Source organism: Triturus cristatus, chromosome 9 (assembly GCF_964204655.1).
Source record: "Triturus cristatus chromosome 9, aTriCri1.1, whole genome shotgun sequence".
Lineage (NCBI taxonomy): Eukaryota > Metazoa > Chordata > Amphibia > Caudata > Salamandridae > Triturus > Triturus cristatus.
In genome coordinates this window covers 920,744,116-920,760,768 of record NC_140592.1, presented here as the reverse complement: position 1 = coordinate 920,760,768, position 16,653 = coordinate 920,744,116, and the positions used below count along the sequence as shown (strand labels likewise).

Sequence of the window (16,653 nt, the reverse complement as noted above, 5' to 3'; positions counted from 1 at the left end):
ATGCTTACCCTTATTAAGAAAAACAACTGGATAGACTTTGCAGTTTCGACTACCCAAACATCTAATACAAGAGGGGTCTCAATTGTATTTAAAAAAGGAGCTAAAGCTAGGCTGATATCACAGGCAGTTGACCCAGGTGGCAGATGGGCCATAGTGTCAGTTGTTATATCTGGTAAACAAAGTACAATCTTAGGATATTATGGTCCGAATCAGGACGATCCCTCCATTTTGGAATCTATATTCTCACATTTGATTACCTTCCCTGAACCCATTATTTTGGCAGGCGATTTTAATATCGTACTGGATCCTCTGTTGGACAAATCACCCAATAATCGATCCTCTGTTTTTTCTAAGACGAGGGCCCTGCTCCAAAGCGCCATGAAGCAATATGGGTATGTTGATATCTGGAGAGCGAGGTCGGGGCAACAACAGGGGGTCTCTTTCAGGAACTATAAATATCACCACCAGTCCAGAATAGATTTCATCTTAATAAGTCTGAGGCTGGTGGATTCCGTAAAGAGTATTAGCTACCTCCCATCACATCTGTCGGACCATGCAGCGGTAGTAATGGAGATTGCCAGTTTGATTAAAAAGAGTTCCACCTCATGGTCTTTTGACCGGTCTCTTCTCTCATCAGTAGAGGATATTACTTTTCTTAAATCAGAAACCCATAATTTTTTGATTTCCAACAGTGGCTCAGCTACGTCTAGGATAATCTGGGACTCGTTTAAAGCTTTCTTGAGAGGGGTTATCATTGGGAAAGTTTCATACCGTAGGAAGTTGCATAGAGAGGAAGTCACTTCTATTGAAGATCAGATATCTCAAATACAACAAGATATAGATTCCAACTGTATGGATTCCGGTTTAGATCTGCCCACTCTCCATAATCAATTAGTGACTTTGAAGGGTAGTCTGAGTTCTTTATTAAATCTTCGACTTCAACAAAGATGGGAAGCCAGTAAGTTGGCCCATTTTGAATACACTGAAGGTGCTGGGAAATTACTGGCCTGGAAAACCAAAACTGATCTGGTGCGGAATAACATCGCTGCAATAATGGTAGATAACATCATCTTCTCTTCAGATGAGGACATCAGGGCAGCCTTCAGAGATTACTTTCAAGTAATCTATGAGGAGGATAAGCAGATCTCGCCAGAGTCTGTTGAGGGTTGGTTAAGGGATATCAATTTACCTTCACTATCTGCCGAGCAATCTCAATCTTTAGATAAAGCTATTACTGAGGATGAGGTAAGATCTGCCATTAAAAGAAGTAAGAAGGGGAAGGCGGCTGGACCTGACGGTCTGCCGGCAGAAATCTATAGAGCCCTTGAAATAGAATTAGTTCCATTCCTCACCGTTCTTTTTAACCAAATCCTACTGGAAGGTCAGCTTCCGCCAGATTCCTGGGATAATGCCTCAATCACCCTTATTCTGAAGCCAGGGAAACCAAAGACGGCTTGTGGTTCTTATAGGCCAATTTCAATCCTGAATGTGGATTACAAGATCTTTACCACAATCTTGGCATCTAGGTTGGCTGTGATTGCGCCTCTGGTTCTCCATCCGGACCAAAAGGGTTTCGTTAAGGGGCGACAATTATTTGAGCTAACCTATGATTTAATAGGTGCCATAGATATAGCATCGGCTCGGACCCTTCCTTTGGCCGCCCTCACGTTGGATGCGACCAAGGCCTTCGATAGAGTTAACTGGGTGTACCTGTCGGGGGCCTTGGCTAAGTTTGGCGTGGGGGATGGGATACGTAGGGCAATTGGCTTGTTATATCATAATCCTGTAGCACGCCTCTTGGTCAATGGAGATCTGTCTGACCCTGTTACCATCACTAGGGGGACACGGCAGGGCTGCCCACTTTCCCCCCTTTTGTTTGATTTTTATATCGAACCCTTTGCGCAACAACTGAGGGAGGAGACTTCTATTAAGCCATTCTCGTATAAAGGGTGGGTGAGGAAAGTAGCCCTATATGCTGACGACATGCTTATTCTTACCTCAGATATTGGCTCTGCACTCCCTATAATTTTAAGGATTGCTCGTTCATTTGGTCAAGTCTCCGGTTACGAAATTAATGATACTAAAACCGAGATGCTTGTTTGGAATCATGAAGGGCAAGCTATAGACTTACAAACGGGCTCCTCGATGAGATATTTGGGTTTACAGATAGGGAAGGACATAGAAAAAATAGCTCAAGTTAATTTAACATCGGTAGCTAAAGAATGCCGTAGGTTACTACACTCATGGTCTCATATCCCACTATCTTTAATTGGGAGGGTCAACTTAATCAAGATGTCGATCCTTCCTAAAATTTCGTTTTTGTTCTGTACCATTCCCTTGCACTTTGATTATTCTTGTTTAGTTAAATTGCAATCAGACATAACATCTTTTATCTGGAACAACAAACAGGCAAGGATTTCTTGGAAAAAGCTTAGAAGGCGAAGGGACAAAGGGGGCTTGGCAGCCCCGGACTTGAAATTATATGCTTGGGCCTTCCAGTTAACTCATTCCCGCATGTTGTTAAAAATACCTACAGACTACGGGGTGGGTCTAATGTTTTCAGCCATGTTAGAAGGGGAAGAAGCTAGTCAATCAGCCTTTCTATTTAAATTCGGCAACCCCAAGTACTTCAAAAAGATCAAACTGAAGGTACTACAAGGCTTGGCAAAATTATGGGCCGAAGTCACAAGATCGATAAAAGTAAGCTACTTTTGTGAAAGGACGCCGCTATGGGGTCTCCCTGAAAACCCTGTTTGGCTTGAAGACATTCTAGCGGCTCCAATAAGAGACGCAGGCTTAGAGGTCTGGGGAGACCTTTTTTTTGACGGGGAGCTGCTTTCATGGGAACATCTTCTGGCTAAGATCGGCCCTAATCTGTCAAGACTTAAATACCTTCAAATACATAGTTGGACTCAGGCCTACAAATCTCAAGCCTTAGAAAGAAATAAGTTTCCACTTGGAGGATATAGCCTGCTCATAAACAACTTGATGAACAACCCCGTGGGAAAAAAGGAGACCTCACAGTGGTATAATCTTCTGTTGGAGGAAACGGATGGAGTCTTTGATCTGCCTGATTCACTTTGGAGCCCTTCAATCTCTGGCCCAAACTTACAAAATCTTTGGACAGACTCATTCGGCCTTTTGTGCAGCATAGTTAAGCCTTCTTGGTTACGGAGGAACCACTTGCTAACACTGCATAGGGCATATTATTCTCCTCTTAGACTATCTAAATTTTCCGAGGGTAACTCAATTGCTTGTTCCAGATGTGGGTTTCTGGCGGCACCAGACACCCATATGTTTTTTGACTGCCCCAGTTTAGTGTCATACTGGGCAGCTATCAGTTACTTTCTAACTACTTCAGTGGGTGTTAAAGTAAACATTGACTTACCTCTTGTGATCTTCGGGATTTTGGAAGGAGCTCAAGGTGCAGCCAAAAATTTAGTGTTCTATACGATTTTGTTGGCAAGAAGGGAGATCTGCAAGAAATGGAAGGACGTGTCCCCTCCTTCCTTCGGCGAATGGCAGGCCTCCGTCATATATACATCACGTATGGACCTGGCTAGGGCTGGTAATCAGAGCAAAAGAGCTTTTTGGTATTTGTTGCCATGGGTACACTGAAATACCCGGGGTTTTTTTTTTTTTTGTTTTTTTTCCCCGGGTCCGATGATTACCCTATTATGGTGTTCTAGCCATTTGTACCATACCTGGTCCTAGCCCGGGCTGACTTGGTTGCCACTTACACCAAGGTGGTTTACAAGAAGGGAAATGCCTGGTTCTTCGCCTTCCAAGATTGAAACTGCAATTGCTGAGGGATATTTTCTACTTACTTCCTTGGTCATATATCCCTGCCAGTTCTTTTGAACTGAGACAGCTGACTGTAGGGTAATCTGGTATGGCACTGAAACCATGGTAGCAATGAGGACAAAAAAAAAAAAAAAATCGTTCATTTACTGTTGATTTTTTGAGTTCACAGTGCCACTACTATTATGTCAAAGATCATATGGCCACACCTTCTCAAACATCATCAGGGTCAAAAACTAATGTGATGTCACTTTCTGTGATGTCTTCAGTGGCTGAAGTTTTGAATGATGTCACTTCTGCTACCCCTCACATATCGATGAATCAATGCCAATGCTCTTTTACTGAATAGTGCTTTAATAATTTTACATTACTCCATCGTAGGTGTGAACTAGAAAGAGCTAGGCGGTATTCCTGCTGTTTGGCAGGCATGGATAAATATTTCCAAATGACATCAGAAAAGCACTTTATGTCTATATATGTTGGGAGTTAAAAAGCACAGTCCAAACCCATTTGGTACATAGTGCTGTTGAAAATGAATGGGAAAGATGACAAATCTGCATTGCTTTGCTCGTGTGGTTGGTGTCAATGTTAAATCACTATTTGGAACTTCCTAATATTAGATCGCTTACAAAAAAAGTTAGGTTTATTCCTACCAACCATTTTTGTCGAAGCACATCAGAACATTTCACCCCCCATGTTGGTTGCAGACCTTAGTAGAAGTTCTTGCTTTATTCAATGAATTGTAGGAAGGCAGTGTTCTGTATTCCCACAAAAGAAGCATCTTGTTACCTTTGAAAAGTGTTTTGAACTTTACAGCTTACCAATTTCAAAATCCTACATTAGTTTTTTAGATTTTTGATCCAAATTCCAATTTGGCTGCATGGTTTAAGAAGCCTTGGTGTTGATATATCCATCCTTTTTGTGAGCAGACTTGCACTTGTGGAGAACCTCAATTTACCAAAGTAAGGGTTCTACAAGATTAGAAATCCCAAATACCTGTAGGGAATTCACTTTGCAGCTGGTTCAGAAGTAGCACTGGATGACTGGAATTATTTTCCTGTATCTGTTCAGCAAGTCCCAACAGTGATATGTTTCAGAAAATGTGTCAACTTTATTTTTTATAAACTGCCTTAGGTTTCCCTGTATGTTTTTTACTTGGGGTATCTGTTGAACACCACTGCACTACACTACACATAACCCTCACAAAAGTTCTCCTACGTAATTTCTCAAGTCGCAGCACACCTCAATTTAAAGCGGACTGAGATGGCCCCTATGAGCAAGCATGTCACCAAGGTAAAACCCTGGTGAGTGAGGGCACTAAAGAAAGACATTTTTTTCTTTCCTTTCTGCTGATTTTCTGACTCAGATTGAATGAAAATCATTTCCTTTTTTGCTAGTTCTTTACCCGACATCTACGTCTATTATTGTACTAGGAGGGTGGACCTAGCGTATACCTCTACCTCCCCCCTTTTTTCTGATCTTGTTATATACAGCGCCCAGCTGTGGGAGGATTCCCCTATCCCCATATGAGACATCCGTGACTACATACAACACACACACCCACCCTCCTTTTCCATCAATCATGACTGAAGTCACTGGCCTCACCTTCTCTGAAGAGGCGGTAGAGAGGATCATCGAGTCCATGCTACCACTAGCAGGGACACCACACAGAGACACTAACGAAGCGAACCAATGTTGGGATGAACTAATAGAACTGAAACGGAACCAAATCAAAACCATGGTCCATGGGATCATGATGGCCGAATATCTTAGAGCCAATATCGCCTCACGAGGGTTGATTGTGCGCAATGAGCCATTTATATTTCAGCAGGACAAAACCTTTCAGAAGGACTGGTCGCTCATTTCCTGGCACTGCACCAGGGATTGGCTGATGCTGATTATAAAAACTGCAGCACGCCTGGCGGAAGAAATGAAAGGAGAAATACTTACACTGGAAATCAGTCTAAAAACCTTTCAGAACTTCAGTGAGTTGAAAAGAAAATGACAGGATGAACTCAACAAATCAATGACTGAGTTTGAGATAAGTCTCAAAGACACAAAGTATGTAAAACTGAAGAAAGATCAAAAAACATTCTCACATGAGAAAGTCTACCTGTACACCAGGGAAGACTATATTCCATCGGGAAGGATCCCAGGATATAACACCGACAGTGATGGATCCGACACTGGCTCAGACCACTCGGACTCCGGTTACAGCCGCAATAACACAAATTGAAACAGATGACCTCGCGGTGGATGCTTCAGGAACCGTGGAGGACCGGGTTTTGCCTGGCCCCCTTACCAAGGACCACCACCTTACGGTCACCCCCATAATTTTTTTATGACCCACCACACTTTCACCAACAATCAGTCATACCATTACTGGGATCAAGCGCAACCACAGGAACAACAAAACCAATCTTTTTTTAGTACGGGGCAAGGGACCTCAAAGAGGAAAAACCAGAAGAAGCCAACAAGTGCAATGGGCACAACCCCTGGAATCCTCGAGGAGCCACACGTGGAGCATGGGCCCGCCGAACAAACCATCAACGAGCAACCAGCCAGCCTAGTGTTGAATGTATCAGACTCCACACTGACACTTATTCAACAAATGGTCCTAGAAAAGGGACTAGGTTTGGTACCTACACTGAATATGGATAAATTCAAACTCTGTTGTGAGCTAAATGAGTTCATCCGGAAAAGAAAATTACACGTATTCTTCACAGACAAACCACCCATCGCAACCCGTCAAAGTGACACAGGACTACAATGGGAAATCCAACTTTACACCACTAGCAGCGAGCCTCCCTGTGGAACTTCTAGCGTTTGAAAAAGCGGTACTGAAGGAAATGGCGGAGATCAATTCCAGAACTATAAGTGTCTTTCATCACACCAGCAAAAAAACAAGACGCCACACAACTATTGGCCAATGAGAGAAGCATAACTATAAAACCGGCAGATAAAGGCGGTGCCATCGTACTGCAAAACACTACAGCATATCGGAACGAATGCCTATGACTACTAGCTGACGAACGGAAATACATAAAAGTAAGGGAAGACCCTACTGAGCGCCTACACATTGAAATCGCCAATTTGGTGGAGGAATCCACAGCCAACAACTGGATAACAGAAAAAAGAAGCTGATTTCTTGGAGAATACCAACCCGATGGTCCCCTACTTCTATACCATCCCAAAAATCCACAAATCTTTGGATAATCCAAAGGGGAGACCGATTGTATCCGGCATTGGTTCTGTTCTTGAACCTCTTTCTAAGTTTGCAGATGCATCCTTACGTCCCCTCATTTAAGGCACTAGCACGTACTTACTGGACTCAAAAGCCGTCCTTTACCTCCTTCAGATCCTTCATTTCAATCCCATGACTAGCATCTTGATAGGCTTGGATGTGGAAAGCCTATATACAAGTCTACCACATAAGGAAACATTGGAAATTCTGGAAGAAGTTTTGGCGATATCAAACACCAAGACATGTAGTTCTGGATGCTGCAGGCTGGTCCTGACAGAGAACTTGTTCAAGTTCGAAGAGACCCTGTTTCGCCAACAGCACGGAACCAGCATGGGGAGCACCTTTGCGCTGAGCTTAGTAGGGCTCTACGTCAATCATCTTGAGAAGCAGAAAAACTTAACAACACCAACCCGCACATTAAGCATGTCCATTTGTGGAAAAGGTACATTGATGATGTGCTACTCATTTGGGAAGGAATCGAAACAGAAGCTAGTGCCTTCATAGACAGGTTGAGCTTAGAAGACCCTTTCCTTAAGTTTACTTTCACAATGAGCCGGTCGCAATTGGTTTTACTGGATCTGAATATCATCGCGAGGAACGGAACTCTGGCAACGACCACACACTTCAACAGCAAGGAACTGCCTCCTAATCTATGACAGCTTTCACCCCAGACAACTCAAAGACAACCTCCCTTTTGGACAACTCTTACGACTCAGACGGAATTGTACCGAGAGGGATGGCTACAACACTCAAGCAAAAGAACCGTCTAAAAAACTGATATCAAGACAATATCCAAAGCATCTAGTATCCAAAGCTAGAAAAAGAGCTTCTAACAATCACAGAGAAGCACTCCTGGAACCAAACCAAAAAGAAGTGACCGCACAAGATAAGAGACCTATCTGTATAACCACATTCAATATTGCATCTGACAGGGTTTCAAAGATAGTTAAAAAACATTGGCGGACCTTAAACAGTGGTAACCTGGACATACCAAGACCCATGTTCAGCCACAGGAAAGGCAAGAACCTAAGGAACTATCTTGTACACATGCCCTAAAAGCACGACTGAGACAGAAGGGCCACAACGCTTATTACATACACTACCAGGGGGCCACTACCAGTGCAGTAATTGTAGCGTGTGTCACCTCACTTCAGCCACTGAAAAAATGGAGTTTAACAACAAAATGAATTGGGAACTACAAAACCTCACCAATTGCAACACAGCTGGTGTCGTGTATCTGATTACCTGCATCTGCAACCTCCACTACGTAGGGATGAACTACCAGAAAAGTCAGCACTAGAATAGTGGAACACCGAAGCAACATTAGGTACAAGCGAGCGACTACAAGAATGACATCTCACTTCTTAGAGAAACAATACAACCCCAATGACATGAGGTGGGAGGTCCTGGAACACATTAAGAGTTGTGAAAATCTAGAAAAAAAGCTCTTCGAAAAAGAACAATGTTGGGTCTTTGAGTTACACTCAGATAGCCAGGGCCTTAATGATAATATCCCTTGGGGTCAATTTACTCAATGAACCAGATAAAGTACTACCCAATGAACTGAGCTGATTTAATATGCAGTGTCTGCGCAAATAGTAAAACGGAACTTTGGAAATGTGTGGCGCATGTGCAGGACACATACATTCCCTTGATCAATAACAGACTTTGAAACAAGACCTCCATATCTAACGCCTCTCTGGCAGGTCAACAGGCGATCAGCACCAACCTTGGGTGCATTGGATTATGTCACAACATACACTTCCCTCTTGCAGTCTAAATAATTTTTAATCACCTGGACCTCCAGTTTTATGCTACTTTCCGGTAGGTCGACATGCGTTTTAAACCATCTTGGGTGTCTAAGATAGTGTCACCATATACACCGTGATGACACACCAGCCCTTTGAAATACTAGTATATATATATTTTTTTTTCTCACCGACTCGCTTCTAGAAACACAGTGTATATAAAAAAAAAACGGTACCTCAATCACAAAACCGGCCACAAGGTTTTGTAAGATAAAGGGGCCCACTGCATAAAGATATCCATAACATTCCAAGATTTGACACTCAGCTGTTAGTTACGTTTTTTTCATGTCCCATTTGAATTGACAAGCATTTTTAACAACGCCATACCTCCAAGAGGGCAGACACGATTGGCCAAAAGTTGCGGCCATTTAGGTAGGGTTTCTGCTCCAGTCTTTCCTACAATGACCGGGCGGAAACACAAGCTTAAATACAGGCACCCGATTGGAGACGCACTAACATGCGGTCTCGAGGGGAACTACTAGGTAACACACCGTGAGGAAAACTCCCATCAAGTAAGTCCTTTCCTTTTCAGGCAGAGATAAAAACCAGGCAAACTGCGGTCTCGACCATGGCAGTCACCGCATCTTTTTCCTAGCGTTTTCTAGTGAGAGAGGCCATTAACCAGGCTTTGTCCTTCCTTTCAGAATTAGAATACGAGAGCCCTCATCCCCTCAAGACCATGGGGCACAATTTTGCCTACATATGAGTATGTGATTACGTTCTTTGTACATACTGGATGTGTTGTGTGTCATGTGTTTTCAGTCATCTGGTGTATGTTTTATTAATGTCACTCACTACCGCCACACGAGCAAAGCAGCATTGTGTTTTACGTTTTAACAGGCACGGCGAAACACGGAGTACTGCTAGATTCACGCACCACAGAGGAGCATTATGTGTGAGAAGGCAATGCTTAAATGGGATTTACCCACCAATCTCGATTGGGGGGCGTTTGTTCCTATAACAATGTCTCTCTTTATCCCACAGATACTACGTGACAATGTTTATCGTATGTATTAATGCATGCTTATTAGTTGCAATATTTTATCATGATTATTTTTCACTATTTACCTCAATTCAGGTTATTTTGGAGTGGCACACACAGGGCAGGACCCTGTGTAGTCCTGATGATGAGTAGGGGTGGGCGGAATTTGCGAAATCCACTTTCGCAAATTATCGCGAAAATGTTAAAAATTATCGCAAACACGCGGAAATATCGCGAAGATGCGGAAGTTTTTTTCACGCATGTTCGCGAGATTTTCTGCATGGTTGCGGCTCGCCAACTTACCCATGCGGTTGCTCGCGGGCGCAGCCATCTTGTTTTCAGTTGTCTCGCGGTGCATGATCGTGAGAAGAAAGACGTGATCGCGCGACGCATTACGTCACTGCGGGCGCGAACTGTCGCGAAACAGCACAAATGGCTAAAAACAATACAACATCTCATGGAGAACGCGACCGGATCAAGAAAACTTGTTAGCGAACGCAGGGATTCAGGTAAGGCGATCGCGCGCGCGCGAGAATGTATTATTTTACATCGCGAGCAAGAACCAATTTATCGCAAAGCTGCGGAATGCAGAAATTTAGACATTTTCGCGCTTTCCGCAGAACGGGAAAATGTCAAATTATCGCAATTTCCGCAAACGGAATGAAATTTTAGCCCAGGCCTAATGAAGAGTTCTGGGGAATGCTCGAAACATGTTGACGTTTACTAGGGACCCCTAACCCATCACAGCTAGTTTTTTCCCAGTATCTTACCCCGTTTTTAGACATACCGACTAGGAGCTAGAATAAAGTTATTTTGCCCACTAGTTAGGTATTTTTAACTCACATCTCCCACTCCACAACACCACTGCACTACACATAATCCTCACAAAAGTGCTCCTTCGTAATTTCGCAACTCACAGCATGCCTTAGTTCGCAGCGGACTGAGATGGCCCATATGATGAAGCATGTCACCAAGGGGAAACCCTGGTGAGTGAGGGGTCTCAAGAAAGAAATTTTTTTCTTTCCTGAAAATTTTCCGACTCAGATGGAGCAAAAATCATTTCCTATTTGCTAGGTTCTTTACCCGACATCTTGGGTTCTGTGGGTCTACCATTGTACTAGGAGGGTGGGCCTAGCGTATACCTCTACCTCCCCTCCTTTTTTCTGATCTTGCTAACAAATTTCACCATCCTCTGTGCATTGCCTCCCCCAAATCCTCAAGCTATGTTCGGTGCTCTCCATCAGAAAAGAGAGCAAGCACTGCATTGACAGGCCTCTGAGAGATCCATGTTAATGTAGCCTGGATTTCCTTTATCACATAGCAACAGTGAGAACAAACACTTGTTTCCAACTGTTGCTGTGTTGCACCAGTGAATAACCAGATATGAATTAGGGGTGGGCGGAATTTGCGTAGTCGTGCTACGCAAAGCTCTGCGAAACGGTAAAAACTCTCCACGAGCACGCAAAAGTTCCGGAAACACGCGGAATTGCTTGTTCCGCCCATTTGCGACTCTTTTTCCCTGTTTGCAAACGCTGTTTGCGTGCTCGGCGAGAAATATCTCGTGAACATGCATTTTGAAAGCGAGAACAAGCAAAAAAATCCGAGGAACGCAAAATTACCCATATTCTGAAAATTCCACTAGCAGAACGGGATGTACCGTCCAGGCCTAATATGAATCTGGCAATAATGGTTGTAGCTCACAGTGGGGGAGCTACACGTAACAGATGTACATGTATGCATCAGTTGATTTACAATATAGTAATGGAAACAAGATCTTAGTTCTACGTTTTTAGCTATACACTTCAATGAATGTCCAAGACTCATTCACTGCAAAAGGCCAGAAATAATTTATGATGTCAACGAGATCTAGAAATCCCATTCACACTCTTCAGAGAATCTAGATATCAACTACAGACATACAGACGAAAACCAAAGTAGTCTAACCAGGGAAATGTAAAGAAATAATGAGAAAAATGGGAGCCCTGAAGGACTACACAGGCGGACATTTAAAAGATGGCATACAGGAATTATAGCAACCATTTGCATATGCATTTCCAACCATGATTGTCAGTGAGGCTGTCATTTCAAGATTCGTTCCAAAAAGTATGGAAAGGGCAGCTGTAAATCCAGTGTTAGTTTATGCCATTGCTGCTTAGAGAGTAAAGTATTATGCTTGCATGAGGAAGCAGACTTTTGCCTAAACTGCGTTAAGCCAAGTGAAAAGAAACAAAGAATGATCAACCCAAAGTAATTCCACTGATGAGAATGGACAAATGTATCCTATAATGGCTGTTAATTACCGGCTCGTGGATCATCGAAACTGGGCTAAAAATAGTTATATTGCAAAAAAGAGAGCAAATGTTTAATTTAAGGGAAAGGAGACTGTCAAAACCCTTTTCAAACGACCATGGGTCAAGCACGAGCTACTGGGCCCAACCTGGGGGCTGAGGCTTTTTATTCTGATATCCCAGGGCCTGACCTACTGTGGGTCCTGAACAACTGGGCCAAGTGCCACATCAGCTCTTGACTCAGTTGTGGCACAGGTCGAGCAGTCCAGTCCTTCTCAGTGGTGGAGATAAATGCAGGGGGTAAACACAGGCTCTAAGCTCGAAAAGCATTCAAAAGCAGCAATAAATGATTGTCCAGTCAAATACTGGCTTTTATGAAAATAAGAGTTTTTATATATGAACTCAAAGTGAAATACGGCATACACAAATATATACACAGATCTCCTGAGGCCAGTAATCTGCTGTTGGATAGACAGGTCGCTAAGTTCCACTTCCCTCTTCATTGGTAGTGGTTATTCCTAATTCACAAAAGGTGAACTTCAGGTTGGGCCCAACTAGCAGTCTTAGGAGTCACACTTCGACCTTTGTGTCAAAGGTTTTCCAGCGCCTATAGCCCCATGAACCAGAACAAACTCCCCTGGGACCTTTGGCCCTGTTATCAGTCTTCCCCCCTCAAGCTGGGGTTGCTCTACCAGAGTCCCAAGGAATGCTTCACACTCAGATGTTGCAGAAGCCTGGGGCAGCTGCTAGTGGCGATTGGCACTCACAAGTTTGCAAGGGCTGCAGCTGGTTGTCCGCGTGCTCCCACCAGTGTAGCAGCAAGTTCCACTGATCCATGATCCCTCTCACAGGTAAGGGGCAATCGTATGGGTTCTAATGTGTAGGCACTTGCAGGTCACTACGGTGGCATTCCACTCAGCAGTAGCAAAACCAAGTTATGATACTTGCTCACTGTGTCCCCTTCTGGCTCATGAGGTCACCAAGTTGAGCTCACGCAAGCCCTATGGCCTGATCAGAATGACATTAATTCAGTCTTCACAGCAGCTCCCTTTGGCATATGTATGGGGTTGCACACTCCACTTCGTACATGGGCTACGGCCCGATCGGCACCTAAGTAATGCACTCTTCACAGCAGCCCCTTCTAGTATATGGGGTCTCTGATCACTCTGCACATATGCTACGGGCCGATCACCACAGCAGCAAAGCACTCTTCCTAGCAGCCCCCTCTGGCATACGGGGTCACTGACTTTCACCTACACATGGGCTATGGCCAGTTTGGAGCAGCAACGAGCAACTTCACGGTGGCACCCTCTGGCATGCATGGTCACCGACTTGAATCTGCCCACGAGTGATGGCTCCATCAGTGCAGTAAACACTTCCTCACAAATGGCTATGGAGATCCACTCGTCAGAAGATCCCATTGGACCTCACTCCCTCCAAGTGCTCTCCTCTTCCTAACAGTGCACACTGGTCATGGAAAGCAGGCAGGCAAAGGTGCTCCAGGCTCCAGGATAGGTGGTCTTCGTTTTCTCTTGGTGATTTTCCCTCACCCAGCTGGGACACTGGCAGACCTTATCCCCCAGTCCTGGTCACAGGTAGAAATCTTGCAGAGCTTCTCCTGCTCAATATACAGTTTGATCGGCTTCTTGACAGTTTACCTTTTTGGGGGCCTCGAGCTCCCTTTCTCATAGTCTATTTCCAGACACAAAATGTGATTTAGGGTTTACACCTATGATGTTTGTGCTGGGGACCTGTATCCTTTTGAAATGCCCACTCCTCTGTTCTGCCATTCCTACAGAAAGAAGGCTGTCACAGCGGGAGTGACTCCAAATCCGATAGCCCCACAACACAGACCATGGGAGTGACTAGAGGTTCACGCCAGGTTGTCTGCCACTGTGAATGTGCATCAAAAGGTTAATGTGCATCGAAAGGTTATCCCAGGGCCCCAGCCCTGCTATTTATGATTCATCTACATAATGCTTAATTGCAGACTTGGTACATTTGTGATTGTTTTTTAAATGTGCAGCTTGGGGCCACAGTCTCACTGCACTGTAAATAATAAGCTCCTTTATTACCCAACTCAATGATACCCATTTGATTATCCCTTTAAGGATAAAATGTTGTGTTGGCAACAACGAAATTTGAACCAGTTACTTTTAAGTTGCCTACAGATTCCCAGTCTGGACACATTAACCTACAGAACTATCTAATGATTGTGTTTGGTACTCCAGGATACCAGCCTGTAAAATAGCTCAGTGGATCAAGGTATCCGATTCAATTATCTATGTGTATGTGTGTGGAACCAGCAGGTCTTGGCTACCAGACTTGACTAAGCACCTCAGATAGTTTGGTTTTTATGCCTGTGCAGTGTGTGAAACCTGAAGGTCTTACATATGAATCCTAGAAAGTTGGTCAGAGAGTACGTACATTTAAGCAGAGATCCACGTGGAACCTGTGAGCAAAACGTTCCATTCATGTTCGAGAGGTTAGTGGGCTGTGCATTCACTGCAATAGCATTCTTTCAAAGCCCTGTTTATTGATTTTGAATTCCTATATGACCAGCCAATGTTTTCATTCTTTTGAGGTGATAACATGAGTACTATTCAGTTGTATACTAATTAAAAGCCAATATTAAAATAACAGTGAATTAGGCTTAGCTTGCTAACCAATTACTACTGTATTTATTGCTGAGGGTTACCTTCTTTGACATATCTTATGCATTCATGAGACATGTAATTTCCTTTGGCTTCCCTGAAGGCATAGTGCACCCTTTTCGACTTTCGATGGCTGATTTATAAAGGCTTTGTTCAATTATAAATAGAGTTTGTTTGCCTTTTGATATGGCAGTTATCTCGGATTGTTTCTTCATTGACCTCTGAATTAAGGAACAGAGTATGATTAAAGAGGTGCCCCGACATGCAGCTGGTCTCCAGTCCATCTGGTCGTTCACATCCCAAAACACCTAGGGGCAGATTTACAAGCCCCTTGCGCCACTTTTGCGTCACTTTTCCCATGTTAAAAGTGACGCAAAAGTGGCGCAAGGGGCTTATAAATCTGCCCCCTAGAACATTTAACAACTCAAAATAAAACTGTCAAAGTGTATTACGTAATTGTCATCAGGCTATAAAATGCAGAAAGGGTTGAGGTCTTATCTCATTTCTTTGACAGTTTGCTCCCTAAAATGAAATTCCGGGTGAGACAAACTTATGTTAGAAGAAGGGAGTAATGTGCCTGTCTTGGTGACAGTGGGAAATACCTCCTTTACCGCCTGGCTCAATACAGGCTCATTAGACAGGGCTTGTTCAATGCACTAAAACTAGATGATCTTATATCATGTTCAGGAAATGTATCTAATTGAGAAGCACGTGCAAGCATCTTTAGAGGCAGACCTCTGTCCAAGGACATACTCAACCATAATCAAACACATATGCAAATTGAAAAACACCCAGGGTGAAACAAAACCAACTACACACGCATGTAGCCACACATTGACAAGCAGGTCTACATAAACCACGGCGTGCACTTACAGAAACATAAAATGCAGAGAATGCAGACAGGCACACAAACAAACATTATCAAAATATCCAGATATGTAGCTTACCTTTGAAATGAATATAATTAATTATAATCATTAATGTCGATGGATCAATGCTCTGGAGTAGCTCAACAATTTTGCCATGAGTTTGTTTCTCAACGTAACCATTGATCTGCTTCTTGGCATGTTCGCTATTCATGAAATTGCTGGAGAAGGCATCTGAGGCATAATAAAGTTTGGCGTCCTCCAGAAACTTTGCCAATATTTTCATATTCTCCTCTATGAAGAGAGCATTGCCGGTGCTGAGTTGCAGGTCACTCTTTGGGTCATTTAAGGTGTGGATGAGATGTTTGAAAGCCCCATGTAGATCTTCTTCTGTAATCTCAGAGCGGTTAAATCCTAGGTTATCAATGATCTGGTGAAGAGTGTCCTCCTTGGCGCCTAGAGAGAGCAAGGCAAAGGCAGTAGAGATACTTACCGGTGAGAAGAAAACATTTTTGCACTCTTCCTTGGAGGTCAGGTGCTTATAGAACTTAAATGCAAACTCAGCATTGACGCCTGTAATTTTGTGGCAGGCCATGTGTTCCTTTATGTGATGGTCATCATGCTCGCCTGCGTGGTGTTCGGCATGATGCTCATCATGATGGTGCTGCTGTTGCTCCTGGTGTACAGCGCTATGGTCTTTCTGTTCATGATCCTTGTGATGATCGCAGTGGACCACACCACCTAGGACGGCGATCATCAAACACATGTAGAACACTCGTCTCATGTTGCTTTGAATACAACCTGGAAAATATAAATAGGCACCATCTGTGTTAAATATGCACACATGCAAAACATTTTTGAGAGGTCGAGTAAAATAAATTCAATGTATTTGAAATTTGGTTTTACATTTGTAAATATGTTTTTTCTGTTCCTGAAAATATTTCAATATGAATAATGTTTTATCCCATATTAGTGTACTTGTTTGTTTTGGCTATGTAGTGCTGTTGGTG

At 43.4% G+C, this 16,653-nt stretch overlaps 1 protein-coding gene across 2 annotated transcripts in view; it reads right to left on the bottom strand.

The window, feature by feature from the left end:
• LOC146799060 (alpha-1-antiproteinase-like) overlaps window positions 1-16,653 on the bottom strand; it is a 200,441-nt gene that overhangs the window by 43,582 nt on the left and 140,206 nt on the right. For both annotated transcript variants that reach the window (XM_085626466.1, XM_085626467.1), the window contains exon 2: window positions 15,725-16,444. In XM_085626466.1, the coding sequence (XP_085482592.1) occupies window positions 15,725-16,427 (703 nt within the window). In that variant the 5' untranslated portion in view covers window positions 16,428-16,444. The remainder of the gene's footprint in view (window positions 1-15,724; window positions 16,445-16,653) is intronic.